Here is an 18,195-nt window from a genome sequence, read left to right on the forward strand (position 1 = left end):
GTAAATACAACATGAGGCTAGCGCGAGTTACGGCAGAACCAGAAGCCGAGGAGCTGCAAGGGACAACTGAGCAATCAAGTAAAAATAATTACAGAGACGAACAGAAAGCACAGATTGCTGAGTTCTGTCCTCTTCCGTATTCCGCAAGTCCCGGGGGGTTCACAGTAGGCGCTTCATGAAGAATAAGGTGACCCATCCCTAGGAAGGCAGAATCTCCTCTCCCCACTGTGAACTGTCGCCCCCTCACCTCAGGTCGAAATTCTTCCTGAGTTTTCTATACAAGAGAAATATAAGAACACCCCAAATTTTGACTCCCAGAGGAATGGTGAAATCAGTTCTTTTCTCGTACTTCAAAGATTATATATACTTGGTAGCCAAGAAATGTTCCCAGCGTTCGTAAGATTGGAGGTTTGCAGGAAGATCTGTTAATATCTCAGCAGCGGCATCACCAACGGGACCCTCAGATCATCACTACAGTTTTGACGCTCCCATGAAAATGTTTAGAAGGGATCCACACCTCTGGGTTGAGTTTATACAATCTTCCGTGTAATCTCGCCACGACAATGCACTCAAACCTTAGACAGAACTCGGGCCAAAGGAAGCCGAGTCAGACATAATTTAATATTATGTCTGGACATAATTTGATTGTGTAGGATGCAGGAACCAGGCACAAAGTGGAGGAAATGGAAACTTACAAACAACCTTGTAATACGCGATTCTGATTCATTCTCAAAACAAAAACAAGTCACTTATGAAAGTGCTTGACTTCAGAAGACCTGAGTAGTAATGTATGATCCAAATCTACAGAAATTGTACCAAGATGCAGCTATATTTTCTCCTGGGCTAAATCATCTTACAGGACAACTTAGGGGGGAAAGTATTTCTTTAATTTAAAGTCATATAGGCCACCCCCCCCTCCCTAAACAGCCTGGTGGTTTTCCTGTATATTTTGGGCAGTTAATCTGATGGAATTTCTAACAAAATGTGTGGGGTTAAAATAGATGTGGCCTCAGGTCATTGTCTTCTTTCACTCCTTTTACTCCTGAGCTGGTTGATTGATGGGTTGGTTGGTAAATTCTAAGCAAATTTCAAAAGTGAATGAAAACTCTGTGAAGCATTCTTTCAACAGACATTTAATCACACAATACTTTTCCTTAAGCCGTTTTCAGTTAATTATGTAGTGAAACAGAAAAAAATACATATATAAGGATGAAGGTGCTCTTAGAGAGAAAAAGAGAGAGAGAATTAACTGCTTAGACGTATGATGATATACAGAGATTAATGTTAATATTTTAAGTGTTATAAGAATATTGTAGTGATTTTTCAAAGATCTTTACCTTTTAAAGATACAGTCTGAAATATTTATAAATGAAACGCTACCATGTCTAGAATATGCTCTGAAATTAAGGGTGGAAAGAGTGTGTGGGATAAAAATGAAAGGAGATCAACCATGACTTGATCATTGCTGAAGCTTTTTTTTTTTTTTTAAAACCTTTTTTTTTTTTTTTTGCGGTACGCGGGCCTCTCACTGCTGTGGCCTCTATTGCTGAAGCTTTTGATGAACTTTTGCACACGTTTGAAATTTGCAATAACAAAAAGCATTTTTGAAAAACTTTCAGGACAATCCAAAAATGAAATTGAAAAAAAAAAAACTTTCATTTACAATAGCATCAAAGAGAATAACAGAAAGAATACTTAGAAATACATTTTTAAAAAGAAGTACAAACGTATATGCTAAAAACTATGAAACAAATTAAGTAACGTTATCTAAATAATTAGGGAAACATCCCCTGTTCTTGGATCCAAAGACTTGTTAAGATGGCAATATTCCGCAAACTGATTTACAGGTTAAATGCAAGTCCTGTCAGAATCTTGGCTGACTTCTTGTAGAATGGATAAACTGATTCTAAAATTCTTATGGAATGGCAATGGATCCAGTATAGCCAAAATAATCTTTTAAAAGAACAAAGTAGGAGGACTTACACTGCTCAATTTCAACACTCACTACAAAGTGTTACCAGCCTGGGTCCTTGACCCTTTAATCAAGAGAAATTGAGGCCAGATGAGTAACGCAGGCAAGGCTTTACTGGGACTCGAGCCGCAGCACCAGGGAGAGAAAACAAGTAACAGGTGCCCTTACTTGCCCCCTGAGGGGGGTGGTGAGCTAGTTCCTTAAATGGGGTGAGGGTGGGAGAAGGACGGTGATCATAGACACAGAGCAACTAGATATCAAAATGAGAAACCCATAGAAAACATTCACAGCAAAACTAGGGGACAAGGTATCCCTGTGTTCCCCAAAATACAAACAGGTAGGAACAAGCCATCAGCATCATGGAACACGCCCGTGCTTGCAGCATCTGTGTAGGAGAACAGAGAGGGAAGCTGACAGAGCATGCGAACGGTTCCTCCTGGGAGATGATGGATGACTCCTGACTGGAATTCTTTTAAAGGTTTTGATTTAAAGGTCTAAAATTATTTGCAATTTTTTTTAGCAGAGATCCTAGGGAAAGAAGAGTCAGAGTACATTCCAGCTCTGCATAGCTTTGTATCACATTCGAAAGTGCCTCTGGGGAATTCCCTGGCGATCCAGCGCTTGGGACTCCATGCTTTCACTATCGAGGGCCAGGGTTTAATCCCTGGTTGGGGAGCTGGGATCCCACAAGCCACGCTGCGCGGCCAAAAAAAAAAAAAAAAGGTAAAGTGCCTCCTCTTTCCCCCTGTCCTTTCAGTCATACTATGTCCTGTAATATTTTTAAAATTCCAACTCAAAACTCATCTCTTGAAGAATCCTTTTACGATCGGTCCTTCCAGGTTAATCCCTTCTCTTGGATGACTCAGGATGACCCCCTCCGGCTCTCAAATGCCTGGTTTCCATGAATTCATTTCCCCTTGTTGAGGTTTTGTGCTTTTTCCAGCTCAGCCTGTCCAAGGAGCTGAGGTTTTCCTGGAGAGGAGGCTGTTTTCTCTGCATCATCCCTCGGTGACCAGGACTGATTAAGTAGGACGCAGCAGGAAGGTGATTCTGACGCCAGTTCCTGCACGATCGTGGGCAAGTGGGGACCATTCCTCCGCCACTTTAAACAGTCCACCAACAGGTGTGCCACCTCTGCTCATCAGAGCGCTCTATCTTGCTTTAAAACAGAGGCGATCACTAAAGAAAACGGCAGTATTGTTTCTACGTGTCCTGAGGAAAGTATTGAAAGTATTGCCCTGTGCACAGTAAATTTCCCAACAGCTTTTCTTTTTTAAAGATTGTCTTTAATTTAAAAAGCAAAATTGTGTCTAGGTGAGCCGAAGTGACGTCCTGAAGCACGTTTTCAGCAGCCCACTCCAAACATAATTGGTATTTGGCTAAAGGAAAGAAGAGAGGCAGATATTATGCAAATCCACTTGGCCAAGCATAGTTTACAAGGCTGTCCCCCCCCCACCAAATAAAGGGTGATATATGATACTGATTTGCAGTTTAGGTACTGAATAAGTGGCTAGGTAATGCACCATCTTTTCCAACATCTTTTCCAAACAGCTACAGAAATCTTTCCATTTCAAATAGGTTTCGCTTCTCCTCCTGGGAAAGGAAGAACCGAAGGCAGGCTATTAACTTTTTTTTTTTTTTTGCAAGGCTTTTGAGGTTTCACTCTTAAAATCATCTGGTATCACTATGTAACCGTGTAGTTAGAGTGATTAAAAATTAATTGGACTTCTAATAATGAACAGATTTATAGTAGATAAGGGGCCTATTTAAAAGGCAAGGCGTCGGCCTCTCAGTTGCCTGATAATAACCATTGTCAAAAGCAGACTTGGTGAATCGTCATGTTGTACATCTGACAGCTACTTTTTTCTTCGCTGATGGGAAGTTAATTACTCAACACACCCCAGAGAAATCAACCTCTTTAACGGCTAATGCAAACTTCACAAAATAACGAATTGAAAACGTAATTTGCCTGTATCACCCACTTCGCGGGAGTCAGTTGGTCTGTAAGTATTCACTGGGCATTCACACTCCAGCTGGCACCCCCATTAACAACTGGAATTTATCACCTTGCTCATCAGAAATGTGGCCCTAGCAGAGAGACGACATTACTGGTCAGATATACGAATCACAATTTATGCTTCCGTGAAGCAAAAGGATGCAGAGGGAGAGCCTTAAGGAGTAACGGAAGGCAGCTTCTTTCTCTCTCTCCTCCACTGCTCACCAAAAATAGCTCAACGCACAGGTCCTTGTATTTTCTCCTTGCAGATCCTTCAAGTTCTACAGAAGCCTGGAATTAAGCACTTCAGAAATTACTAGTTGCAGCAGGGTGATCTACTTCTCAACCCGGTCTTAGCTGATTGCCAGTGAAACCCTCTGTTCAGATGCTCCCGGGCAGTCAGCCAGGTGGACCAGGGAGGTGCCGACCAGAAAAGCTGTCACGTTGTAACAGGGAAGAACAAATCTGACCTCATGTTGGATCTGTTTCTTTTACTTTAACCTTTGTATTCTGTTGCTTTTGCTACAAGTTAAGAATGTTGCCTGTAGCCTGAAATATACAGCATAGCCCATTCTCAAGGCTCTGACTTCAAAAAGCTACAACACTTTTCCATTCATAGAGAGATAAAAAGTTGCAGAACAGAGAATAACATTTGTCCTGCTGGAGGTTTACAGGAACATCGTGACCTGACCTACATGGACAGCTGCAAGAACAAAGGATTCCAACACCAAGAAGCCTGCAACAGCCAGCTACACCCCTCCCCTTTTGATATAAAAGAAGCCTGAATTCTAACTCAGAGAGGATAGTTCTTTGGGACACTAGTCCACCATCTTCTCAGTCCGCTGGCTTTCTGAATAAAGTCATCATTCAATGCCCCAATAGCTTGTCTCTTGACGTATCAGCCTGTTGTGTGGTGAGCAGGACGAGGTTGGACTCAGTAACAAGCTGAGATCTACCATAACCTTCAAGGTCCTTGGCCCCTTTGTCTGCCTCTGCCCACAGTCTCCAGGGACCCTGCTTGCCCATGAAAGCCAACCTCAGACACCAGCAGGGAACGAGGCAAGCACCCCAGAACTCGATCCTACGTCCCCTGACACACGCTCACATTCTGGCCCTCTCTGGCCCCTCCTGGCCCTGTCACCAGCTTCCCCACTTATCCCCTGTGGCTGGGACCATCCGCTGGATCCTTGTCTGGCTTGGTGGGGTGGCCCCAGCTGTGCTCTGGGGCTCTCAGCCCTGCCCAATCCCTAGGGTGTTTGGTGCTCCCTGTTGTCTTGAGTGAACAGACCACTTCACAGCCCACACTGACTCCCAGGAAACCCAGTCCCAGCCCCAGCTCCGTGTTCCTTCAATAATGGACTTGTAGGCATGGGGGAGGGGGGCTGCACCCCCTGAGTATGTTCACAGTGTTGTCGCCTCCTCAGCAAGTTCCAAATGTAAAACGGTGATAGTATGGTCCACTCCCTTGTGCACCAGTTAAGGCCACGGTGAGAAGAGACTGGAGGAAGGCCATGAGTGCCAGTCTGGTCCTTGTGCGGTCAGATGGAGAGGGGCATACAGGGTCAGGGCTCCCCCAGGCCCCCGGCCTCGTGCCCCTGACCTCAGATCCAGGCCAGGTCTCTGCTTGGAGGGAAGGCCCTGCAGGGAACAGGCCCTGGGAACAAGAAGGCAGAAATCAAGAGGCCAAAACCCTCTTCTTTGCTTTGTGTTCTTGTTTTTTCCTCCGGTTCTTTCCCTGGACGTCTGCGGTGCGGGGGGAGGTGCATCTCACAGGCCCCTGGCTTCACGCTGGTTTTGCAAGTCCCAATTCCCCACTCCTGATCTGCCAACAGTAACTAAGCATTGCTCACAGGGTCAAAGACCACGGCTCCGGGGGCAGCCACTGTAATGCCCACCTGAAAAAGCAGGAGCTGCTGTTTCTTCTTCTCTTCTTCAAAGACCAGGGTGTACGTGGGTCTGAGGATGCAAGATTTCTATTCAAAACAAAGAAACGTTTATTGCCACTGGCTAAGAACCAGGTCCTGTGCTCAATTCTCTTCATATTTACCCAGTATCTTTTGTTTATCCTGTAGGCAACTTGAGTATAGAAACTTTTAGGGATGTAAATGTAGATTTGATCAAATGTCTACTCGTAATAGTTAACTTATTAATTTAGCTGTAATACGTGTTATAAAACACATTCAATAATACATAACTTTAGAGATAACAACTTTTCCAGCCTTTCATTTCTTCAGTTCTATCCAAACTCTTCATGTGGTATTCGACACACCTGTCTCTATCACCACCAGCGTCAATTCTGAGCCTCTAAAACAATTTCCCAGAGCCCATAACTTTCGGTTCTTGACTCAACTGAGATCTAGAAGTTTCTGAACGGTATATACACTGCCAGCGGAAAAATCAGCCCCCTTCACAAGTATCCGTTCTCATCATTAACTAAAATAGTTGCTTGTTTTTTCGTTCATCCTGTACATGATCTCTGTAATTTGAATAATTACGCTATTCCTTTCTTAATTGATCTGTAAAAAGCCTGTGTGCAGCGACGTTTAGTAGCTGCAAGGGCAGGTCTTGCCTTTACGCTAACATCAGTCTGCTGGGGGTCTCTTCTTTTTTCTTTAAATAAATGATTCCTCAGGTGACCTCTATAAGCATCCCAAACTAGGATACTTTCAGGCCCTTTCAAGCTTAAATAGTGTTCAAAATAAACTGGGATTGCATCCCATTTTATGAATCTTTGTACTGCCTTAAATATAAGGTGACTCCTGAGGGGTGAGCTTCAGGGAGACATGATTTCTTTAATCACTACTTCCACCCATTTCTCTCTATCCTCTCTGGAAGGTCTGATAAACAGGGCTAAAAGTGTAATTTGAGTTCAAATATATATATGAACTGAAAATTCACATGAGAACAGAGATCTCATTTCTCATTTCTTAGTTTAACTTTTGACAGCATGAGAAGTGTACAAAGCAGCTTGATGGTACGTGTGATTTAAACATTATTGGCTACCGGAATGGCTTTACCGTGGTTTGCTTGTCATTAAGTGTTGTTTTGCCTTCTAATTTTAGGATGAATTCATTAATAACACAATCAAGTCTACAGCAGAAGTTAATTTTCTGCTGATATTCAATGTTCGATAATAGGGATTAAGTGTAGGTTTTTTTGTTCAGAAATTCAGTCTTAGCCCTGAGCTCAAAACATTGCAGAACTTCGCCACTGCCAAGCCACTGAACTACTGTTTAGTAGGGCCATTCGGGATGTTTAGCTTCTATTTCAGACAAAAATTCATGAAACCGATCATGCTTAAGATCAACAGAGTGATTGAAGTCCTCTGCCGACACCATTGCTTCAATAGCACACACATGTTCCAAAATTTTCCACCAAGTACCTACTAATGAATACTACAGTGCGTAACCATAGGCTTTAAACACGTTACATTTTCACAAGCTTTTTGAATTTGTCCAACTAAGCTGTTTTTCTGCTCCACACGTTTACACCACCATCAGATGTAACACATCTTAACAGATTCCCGTTTGGGTTCTACTGAGTCAGTGTTTTCTCAACTTCTTTGGAAATATTCTCACCTCTGGCTCTTCCACACAGACAATTCACAGAAGCCGATTCTTCATTTACCCCAAACTCACCATTGATTTTCCTAATAAACGACAGCTGAGCCATACCAGTAACATGTGTTGATTCCTTAAGAGCAAAAGAAAACCACTTGAAATCATTTGTCTTTTTGACAAATTAGCTACTGATGGTACCTCCAACGTCCCCAGCTCTGTGAGGAATCATTTCTCACCAACAGGTGAATAGCTTTAAATATGTTTATTTTCTCTGGACACATTTCTTTAGCTGCTGCAATAAAATATGATTTAATTAACTCATCCTTGGTAAATAGTTGTCCTTGCTTAGCTAACCAATGAGCTATTAGGAAACTTACCTGGCAGCCTATTGCATATTTGTGCAGAAATTCTGATTGATGAGACATTTTGTTTTACATGTTCTAAGTCTTCTGCCCCTTGCTTTCCTGTGGATTGGGAGTATGGATTTTTTTTAACCCCTTCAAATGTGAAACCGGTCTCCACTTGTAGGCCACACAAAAGCAGCTCAGCAGGCTGCCGCTGGTTGAGCCTGTCCTTTAATCCTGGAACTGCTGGGACCACATGACCCACCTTCAGGGGGAGTTCTGTTCAGCACAAGAGAGAATTAGAACGTGTGTGTGTGTGTGTGTGTGTGTGCGCGCGAGAGACAGTTAGCGAGGCCCCAGTTTTATTGTCTTCCCTTTGATTTTGTGAACCATTCCAGCATCCTTCTCTTGGGGACAGACTGCGTTGATTTTCATCATTTGCAACACAACTTTCCTAACAATAAACTGCGTTCATCAATTGTCAGCATCCTCAGGTGGTGTGAAAACCTCTGTCTCTCAAATGCTGAGAGAGGCGCGTCTTTAGTGACACCGCCCTGAGGGCTTCCTAAACCTGACGGGGTGACCAGAGCCTACATCACGCGACTGACTTTTCTGGGGCACCCACGACTCCGTCACAACCCGCACTTTTGTGATGGTCCTTATAAAGTGACATAACACATTTTAAAATCAGAGCTCCCCTTTCCTTCACTAGTGAAGGCAGCTGTCAGCAGAGGCCTTCACGTGACATTTTCTGTATGATATTCCTGTCTCTGAAAATGCTAAAAATTGGGAGACAATTATCAGAAAAGTTCAAAGAGTTAACAAATCCAGATGTGAAGGAATGTATTGAAATCAACCAATAATGTTAATGGCTAGTTATGGCTACTCTCAATCTAGCATCAATCTAAAAGTTTTGAAAAAGCATGCGTTTTGCCAGTGCCTATGTATTGGTGTAACAGCTATTACAGGCACTGTTCTATTTTACATATATTATCCCGAATCCTGACAGCAACCCTGAAGTGTGTGTGTTATTCAACCCATCGTACAGACGGAGGCTCAAGGAGGTGAAGTAATACATCCAGCGTCTCATCAGTGGTGAGGCCAGAACTGGTACCTGGGGTCATCTGACCTCCAGTCCTAAATACAGTATCAGGCCCTTCCTGCCACGCCCGCAGTGTGGCTATGGCCGTCCTTGGCCTGGGGCTGCCGAGGTCTCTGTTATATAAAACACGCTTACCTGCTGGGTCACATCTCCCTCCTCAGCAGAAGAGGACACAGGAGTACGCAGATCATAAAAATCCTGGGTGTTACCGCTGCCATCATGTAGTCACGCTTCATACTTGTGACTTACTGTATTTTGGGACATAAGTCACAATAATACACCTGTCTCTTATTTTCAAAAAAAAAAGGTGCTGTGGTAAGGATGGCAGGGGGAACCTCCGTGAGAGGGACCACAGTTTAATCAGACACACACAGACCTTTCCACTCTGTGGAGCTTCATAAACATCATGAAGCCAATTAAATCAAACTTTTAAGAAGCAGCCCGCACAAACTGTGTACGGGGCGCTGTAGTCTTATGGCCTGTTATACAAGGCCCTTGTTTCTTTATAGTTATAACATTGCTTTCATTTCCACAAATCAAAAATAAATGACCACCTCCTCTTGATAAAATAATTCAGAAAATTTTCCCTTGGGAGATTTTGACGGACACCTTTGAAGAGACTTCGGTGGACATTTTAGTGTTACTTTATTACCTCCCCCCCAATGTTCAGCAGCTTTATTGAGGTATAATTGACATACAATAAACCGCATATATTTAAAGACAATGTGAGAGATATAGACACATGAAATCATCACCACAGTCCAAATAAGGAACATATCTGTGGCCCCCAAAACTTTTCTCTGATCACTCCCTTCTGCCCGCCACGAAATGTCTCATACCCGCTCCTCCACGGCCAAGGACCTGCCAGGTAACCTCACGGATTAATCTCAAAAGAACTCGGCTAAATACAGCCAGACAAAGCAGGGAATATACCACAGGATATCATTTTATATAAAATTCTAGGAAATGCGGGCGAGTGACTTTATTGCTTTTTACTATAAGCATACATTCAGTGAAGCAGGAGAGAATACCACATCAGAAGATTAACATTGCTGTTATGTAGTTACAAGCTGAAGAAGTTCGACCACATCACTGTAGAGCGAGGATGGAAAGTAGGAGTGATCCTCTTTTTTTATGGTAAAATATAACACGAAATTTACCATTTTAAGCGTTTTTAAGTAGATCATTCATTTTTCTGGGCTGCTTGAACTAATACCTACCTACCAACAAAATCTCACCTACAACCCAACATGCTTGGAACCCACGTAGAGCTCCTGTCAGATTTTGCCTTAGGGCAAGTGTCAAAATCTTTTCTCACATCTCTGCTACTCACCTTTTATGTAAAAATCATGAAATTCCTACTGTACAGCACAGGGAACTATACTCAATACCCTGTAATAACCTATATGGGAAAAGAATCTGAAAAAGAATAGATACATGAATACGTACAAGTAAAGCACTTTGCCATATGCCTGAGACTAACACAACCTTGTGAATCCACTGTACTCCAGGATTAAATAAAAAATTAAAGTGATCATCATAAATAAAAATAAATAAAATCAAAATCATGGGGGAATCTCCTGGCAGTCCAGTGGTTAGGACTCCTTGGTTTCACTGCCTAGGGCACAGGTTCCATCCCTGGTTGGACAACTAAGACCTCACAGGCCTTGTGGTGTGGCCACAAAATAAATAAATGAAATAAAAAAATAAAAATCATGGAATCATAGGGTCCGAGGAGCTCAGGACACTCCCTGCTCTAGACACTTCTTTGCAGAAATCATAGATTTAACCCAAACTCAAGACGTTAATGATGAGGAAACTAAGACTCCCAGACAAAAAGCAATTCGTCCCAGGCTGGTGTGCTCTGGCCATCTACCCAGGGGTCTCTCTCTGCCTCCAAAGGTAGTGTCACCTGGCATTCTCCTTGGATACTGCTGGGGTGGGGCTGGAGTTTGGGGAGGGTGGAGGGCTGGGCGTCCTGCCTGGTGGCCGGTCCAGGTGTGGGCACCATCCTCAGGGAGGGGCTTAACAAGTTTCCTCCGACTCAGTGACTCTCCACAGCTAATGGGCAGACCTGGGATTGGGAAGGTTGTATTAGAGTCACAAAGTCACAGCATTTGTGCTGAGCGGTTCGAAAGCTGTAACCAATTACTGCCTTATTGCTCATTGTGTTGTTCTTCTTGGAGGTTTACAACAAGGCTGAAGAAGGGTATTCGATTAAGTTTAGCAAAAGAACCTGGCAGTCCCAGAGGTGAGAGGCGCTGCCGGCCGCTCTGTTTCTCCCGGGCGGCTGCTTCCCACTAGCTACCTATTTTACGTTTGGTAGTGTATATATGTCCATGCCACTCGCTCACTTCGTCCCAGCTTACCCTTCCCCCTCCCCGTGTCCTCAAGTCCATGCTGTACGTCTGCATCTTTATTCCTGTCCTGTCCCTAGGTTCTTCAGAACCTTTTTTTTAGATTCCATATATATGTGTTAGCATACGGTATTTGTTTTTCTCTTTCTGACTTACTTCACTCTGTATGACAGACTCTAGGTCCATCCACCTCACTACAAATAACTCAATTTCGTTTCTTTTTGTGGCTGAGTAATATTCCACTGTTTATACGGGCCACATCTTCTTTATCCATTCATCTGTCGATGGACACTTAGGTTGCTTCCATGTCCTGACTATTGTAAATAGAGCTGCAATGAACATTGGGGTACATGACTCTTTTTGAATTATGGTATATGATATGCCCAGGGTATATGCCCAGTAGTGGGATTGCTGGGTGATATGGTAGCTCTACTTTTAGTTTTTTAAGGAACCTCCATACTGCTCTCCATAGTGGCTGTATCAATTTACATTCCCACCCACAGTGCAAGAGGGTTCCCTTTCCTCCACACCCTCTCCAGCATTTATTGTTTGTAGATTTTTTGTTGATGGCCATTCTGACCAGTGTGAGGTGATACCTCACTGTAGTTTGGATTTGCATTTCTCTAATGATTAGTGATGTTGAGCATCCTTCCATGTGTTTGTTGGCCATCTGCACGTCTTCTTTGGAGAAATGTCTGTTTAGGTGTTCTGCCCATTTTTGGATTGAGTTGTTTGTTTTTTTGATATTGAGCTGCATGTAAACTCCTTAATTTTAAAAGAAAGATGTTCCAGCAGATCAGAAGGAAAAAGGCACGGGGTCTGGACTTCATCGGTGTTTAGGGGACTAATCGTTGTCGCTGCCACTATTCCAGAAGCCGAGAGAACAGTCAGCTTTCAGAGGGAAGCGGTAAAGAACTCCAAACACCTGCCCATCCCCGACTCCGCCCCGAGCGCTCGGATTGGGGTCTGAAGCACACCGCCCACGGCGGCCCAAGAGTAGCGCTTGGGACCGCGCACGCGCACTCGCCGCCCGCCGGGGCCGCCGCACTGCGCCTGCGGGGCGGGGCGTGGCGGGCGTGGCGCATGCGCGCGGGCCCCGCCGGCAGGAAGCGGGCGCGGGGCGGGGCCTTCGGGCCGCCCCCGCCTCAGCCGCTCAAGTAGCCCAGCGGCCGCAGCGCGCGGCCCGGGATGCTGAGCCAGGCGCTCCTGCGCCTCGCGTCCGCCGTCAGCCGCAGGAGGATGAAGCTGCTGCTGGGCATCGCGCTGCTCGCCTACGTGGCCTGTGAGTTCGCCGGCTATTCCTTCCCGCCCGCGGCCTGCTCTCTCTCTCCCTCCCTCCCTCCCTCCCGCTCTGCGCGCGCGGCCGCCGGCCGGACAGGAGGCGCGGACCCTCGGCCCGGCTGCCCCGACGCCCGCGGAGCTGCGGGCAGCGGTTCCCGGGCGTGCCGCGTCGCCGGGCTGGACTAGGGGGTGAGAATGCTGTCGCCCGGCAGAGATCCCGCGCCGGCTGCCTGCTCTTCGGAAAATTACTCCGCGTTTGGCTGTAGGGGAGCCCAGTGTCGCCGGACCCCGCCGGCCCGCGGCCGAGCCCAGGGGTCCGACGCCCGGGGGTCCCCGCGCCCGGAGTCTTGGCGCCCAGGTTTCTGGACGCCCGGGGGTGCCCCCGCCCAGGTGTCCGCGCCCGGGGTCCTGGCGCCTAGGTGTTCGGATACCCAGGGGTCTTTTCGCCCAGGAAAGGAGGGTGCGGGTGCCGGTCGGCCCAGCACGGAGGCGCGGCGCTGGGGATCCCGGCGCCGCTTCAGCTTGTGTGGTTCTCCCGTCATCACTCACCGCGGCTGCCGGACCTAGGGCAGGAGGGACACTTTTCAGGCAGAGGGTAGACCCTGTGGCTTCTTAGAGGCAGAAGCTGTCCCTTTAAAAAAAAATTCGATGGGAATGTATTTTCATTGCTGTTATTAATACTTCCCCAAGTACCAAAATTGGACCAGGTGAGCTCGTTTGAATCCTAGTCACGGGAGTGATACGCGCTGAAACGAAACACCTGCTCACCGGTTGAGTTACCAAGGTCTGACTCCCGAGGTGAGGGAGGCTCGGCAAAGTGATTTCAGTTGAGCTCCAGGAAGATGCGGGTGATTGAGACCCAGCCTGTCTGCTGCAGCCCAGCTGGGGACAGTTAGTTGGGAGTAGTCTTCGAAGGAGGAAGAGCTAGTCTGAAGCGTGTGTCAGTCTTGAGTGAGACAGCCGAGAACCCAGGGGAAAGACCGCTTGAAGTTGTCTAACTGTTGTTAGGACAATAATCATATCTAAATTGGCTGCGAGCTTCCCCGTAGGTGCGTGAGCCTGTTTCATTGTTTCCTGTAACTATCTCAACAATCCTAGGAAATAGGTACTATCGTTATTCCCATTCTAGAGGTGAGTCTGTTAAGGCTAAGAGAAATCAGGCAGATTTACTGATGACCACACAGATGGTAACCTATGGAGACCAAGACCAGAGCCCGGCTTGCCGGCGAGCTGGGGCTAGAACCCAGGTGTGCAGGAAGCTCCCTGTGGATTTTGGGTCTTCTGAAGGTAGGGGGTTGTGGGATGTCATTTACAGTTCTGTAGACCAGGAAATTCTCCTGAGCCCGTACCTTTGTCTGTCCAGCCCTTATTGCTGCTTGTCTCTGCTTAGTCCCAGGGGACCGCAAGGAGTGCAAAACACCTGGGCAGTGTTTCTCAAACTCCTCTGTCAGAATCACCTGGAGGGTTTTCAGAACACAGGTTGCCGCCTCCCCCCTCAAGTTTCTCATTCAGTAGGTCTGGGGTGTGGCCCAGCCATTTGCATTTCTAATAGCTTCACCTCAGATGCTGTTGGTGTGGTCTGGGGACCCCACTTTAGAACCTGTGGCCTAAGCAGGTGAGTTGAGTTGGCCACGAATTAGATGCTCACCCAAATGAGGGTTAAATTACGAACAGGTAGGAAGGACCGGAGGGAATGCACAGGGGCTTGTGCTGGTAAGTGAAATGTGTGTAGGAGTGACTAGGCGGGTGGGGGGTGGGGTGGGTTCCCCAGGAGCAGCATGTGCAGAGGTCCTGTGGCAGCCAAGAGCAGGGCGTGTCCTCAGAATGTGGAGAACTACGGTGTGGCTGGAGTATGGACACGAAGCAGCTGTGAGGCTGCCCTGGCAGGCGGGTTGGAGCAGGCAGGCCTGGCGGAGGCCTCGTGCCAGCTCCCGACGCGGGTGAATTTAGCTGTGAGGTTTTAGACTAGGGTGGAGGCAGTGCTGGTAACAAGCAGGGTTGGTAAGTCCCGGGCACTTCGCAGGGAAAAGCATGACATTGTGGCTCCCTACTGACAGCGTCCGAGGACATTGAAGGTGTCCGTGAGCCATGATGCCTGTGACGTCTAGCCTCTGCTCTCCTTGTTAATAATCTTTCCCTTTTGTTTGAGAAAACGCCCCTGCTCCCAGATGACACACAGCGCCTTCTGGAAATGCTCTTGTGCCCATGCGGGCCCAGCCTCCTTGCTCGCACATAATTCTTCAGTCCAGGCCCAGGGGCTGAGCGTGGGCCAGCTTGCACTGCACTGAGGTTCTTCTCCATGCATGTGTTTTCTTCTCGGTAACGGGGATTTCAGCCCTTGTAGCACTTAAATCAGTGCTGTTAGCCCCTTAGAAGAGCCTAGAGGTCTGAAAGTCATGCCAACCTGCTAGGTAGATCCCTAGGCAGAGACTCAGCTGGAATTACCTTTAGTGTTTTTGACAGGCTAGAGTTTAAAAAGTCAAATAGCCTTTGCCGGGTTTGTTGGTGTCCCCAGGCACTGTTTTCCTCTACCCGGAGGCAAGCACTTCACTTCTTTGAGCCGGTGATTTTGGTGTTTGTCCTTGTGCCGTAGAATTCTAGATACTACCTAGGGGCTTTCTTCTTTAGAAGATTGTTTATTCTCCTTTCCCCACCAACCCACGCAGGTGCGGTGTGATTTTAAGTAGCTCAGCACTTAGTGTCTACGCGCATGACTAAATGTTGTTCACCTGAGCCCTGTGAACTCGGCTTTTCTTTTTCCCGGAGCTAATGACTCCACTCTCCAGGCCCTATACTTGTTGGACTGCAAGCTTTGTCGCTCATGTCTTTCTCCCCCGAGAAGCTGAGCAGCCTCCCGAGCTCCCTGAGGAGGGGCCTTCGGACCTGGTGCCCCTGGCCTCAGCCCCGTTGGCCTGGAGATCCTGTCCCCCGACGGGCACCGCCTCATTTCAGCTGGAGGTCACGGGAGGAGCATTGGCAGGCGTTGGCCGTGTCTTCTCTGTCTTCACATTTAATTGACAGGTGGGTGGTGAGGCTCCATCCCTTCTGGGTCCTGGTGCCGAGGCTCAAGCCAGCTCCCGTCTCTCTGTGACTTGGTTTCTCCCGCGAGATCCCAAGCCCTGCCCTTTTCCTGCCCCTGGCGCCATCCTCCACGGCACACCTCGGCTCGGCCCCTCCGCACTCGGGTGTGCCCCGAGTGTGTATTTGTGGACGTGCGGTTGATAACTGGCCTCCTTCAGGACCGCCGTGCTCGGCATGTGGAGCCCCTCCCAGAGTGAGGCCTCCGTGCCGCAGGGGGGTCGGGGCACCTGTGTACCCGCCCGCCCAGGGATGCGCACCCGGCTGGTGACGTGTGCGCATGTGCCGGGTGCTTCCAAGCCTGGCCGCCCAGGAGCCTCGCTCTGCGGTTCTGGGAACCTTCCGAACTGTCCTTTGGAGCGGTACCCTGCGGGGGTGCGGTGGCCTGGTCTGCTCCTCTTCCTTCCGTCTCTTCTGTCATTTTAGACTTTGGTCCTACTTTTTGGAAACTTTGTCGTCTAACTCTTTTAGTGATAATTTATGTTTGCTATCAGTTTTTGTTTAGGAGCGTTCTCTTTCTCCCCGAATTTAAAAAACCAAAGAGTGTGGTCTTTGTGTCAGGGTCTCCTCTGCACGGTGGTCGTTTGCTCACTTTTCTTCCCCTGGAGAGTCTCTTCCCCCGGTGGCTTCCTTTCTCCTTGGAGGCTTTCCCGGGACGCTGGACCGTCTGCTCTGTTTGCACGATCGATCCTGGGCGGGTGGCCCCCCCCCCCGGCTGCCCCATGGACCTCAGCTGCCTCACTGGTTGGTGGAGCGTTCAGCATCCTCCGGGCGGCGGTGCGGGCTCTCCCGGGCATCCCAGGGACCCGGGGCAGGGCTGCGGGCCTGAGTCGTATCCTGATCATCCCCCGGCTGACGGGGCCCCGTGCCGCAGACCCTCTGCCCTCCCCTCTGCAGAGACGGACCGGGCGGGGCTGGAGCCGGCGGGGTGCAGCGGGCAGGGCCCTTCTCCAGCCTCCTCCACGCGACCCGCCCCCGCTCCCCGTCTCTTGGTTCCTCTGCCCTCTTCATTCTTCTTCCCCTCTGTCCCCACCCCCGTGTGCACCTTGGTTTATACCCGAAACAGCAGAACAAAGGTGAAGCTTGCTTTCTGACATTTCAGAGGCACTCCTTCAGCTCTGGAAAACGCGAGTTGTGACAGTAACAGCGCTCACTTAGGTTTGGGTGTGTCCTGGGTTTTGTTGGGAGGACACCGTATTTGTGGTGCTTTCCTATCCTGTCCCTGTTATTCCACCAAAAAGATGCTAAAGCACCCCTGAAAACCCCATGCAAGCATGTTTTACATGTGTTAGCTCTGCACGTGTGATAACAGACGTCAAGCTTCTCTGAGCTGGGACTTCTGTGAGAGCAGTTTTCCCCTTGGTCTGATTAGCCCTGCATAATTGGCGATCGTTAAGTCACTATGCAGACAGGTGCTGGTGATGCCAGTGGACTCCTGGGGGAAAAGGGGGAAAAAAAGGGGAAAACAGGTGAACTTGTGTAAGTGGTGCTTCCAGATTCCCCTGAGCCCAGGGGTCACTACGCTTGTTACCGCAAGTTCCCAGGGTCCCCCCAGGCCCAGAAATAGCTTAGAATCTCCCCCCACCTTCTTGGTGGCCGGGAGGGGCAACCTGGAAATTGTTTTGACCCTCGACATCTACTGTAAGAATTTCCACACCTGATTTCTATTGTATAGAAAAAATAATTCAGCAAGCACCTAAATAACCCTCGGCCTACATATGCCAGTTCTTTTTTCCCCCACATTTGCTCATTCTTTTCATTTTTACATATATTTCTTTGTTGAAATATTTGAAAGTTGTAGACATAGTAATACCTCGTGTTTAAATACTTCAACACGTGTCTCCTAAGATCTGCATTTTCTATGTAATCTGATCACCATTATCATAGTCTAAAAATTAACAATAAATAGTATCATCTGATATGCAGTCCATATTTGAATTCCCTCCACCCGCCCCCATGGTACCATAAATGTCCTTATAGCCTTTTCTGCTTTATTTTTTTAATCTAGGATCCCGTCAGGGTTTACACATTGCTGTTATGCCTCTAACTCTTGTTTTTTCATGACATTTACCTTTTAAAAGCACAGGCTGGTTGTCCTTTAGAAACGTCCAACCTTCTGGACTTACCTGATTGTTTCCTCAGGATTAAATTCAGGTAAATATTTTTATGATAACGCTGGTCGATTTGCATCACATCAGGCTTGTCCACTACCAGTGCTGAGTATGATGCCGGGAGGGGCTGGCTGCCGGCCACATGATTGCTGGGATCCACGTTCCCAGGACCCAGCCAGGGGATCTCGGAGACTTGCAAGCCAGCGCGCTCAGCATCCATTACCAGTCCTCGCCTGGATCAGTTTTATGTTGGGATCACAAAAGCGGCAACTTCCTAATCCTGTAAATCCTCCTCTGTTTATCAACTGGCGTTCTTCTGGACAGAGGGACCGAGCCCTGCCCGCCCCTCCCTCCTTCCCTCCTTCCCTCCTTCCCTCCTTCCCTCCTTCCCTCC

The 18,195-nt window shown here is 47.6% G+C and overlaps 1 protein-coding gene across 8 annotated transcripts in view; it reads left to right on the plus strand.

Moving 5' to 3' along the window:
* The first annotated feature begins 12,410 nt into the window (after positions 1-12,410).
* The window catches only part of UXS1 (UDP-glucuronate decarboxylase 1), a 73,803-nt gene continuing 68,018 nt past the window's right edge, over positions 12,411-18,195 (plus strand). For 2 of the 8 annotated variants that reach the window (XR_003437608.1, XM_027128688.1), the window contains exon 1: positions 12,467-12,613. Coding sequence is in view for 6 of the 8 variants with exons in the window: in XM_027128688.1 (XP_026984489.1) it covers positions 12,520-12,613 (94 nt within the window). In the remaining 2 variants the exon portion in view is untranslated. Of the gene's footprint in view, positions 12,614-15,473; positions 15,634-18,195 lie in introns of those variants that run through there. The other 6 variants (XM_027128684.1, XM_027128682.1, XM_027128680.1 and 3 more) reach the window with 6 other exon arrangements.

The sequence above is a fragment of the Aethalodelphis obliquidens genome, unplaced genomic scaffold (assembly GCF_003676395.1).
Source record: "Aethalodelphis obliquidens isolate GAN/ISIS:26980383/991018 unplaced genomic scaffold, ASM367639v1 scaffold35, whole genome shotgun sequence".
Lineage (NCBI taxonomy): Eukaryota > Metazoa > Chordata > Mammalia > Artiodactyla > Delphinidae > Aethalodelphis > Aethalodelphis obliquidens.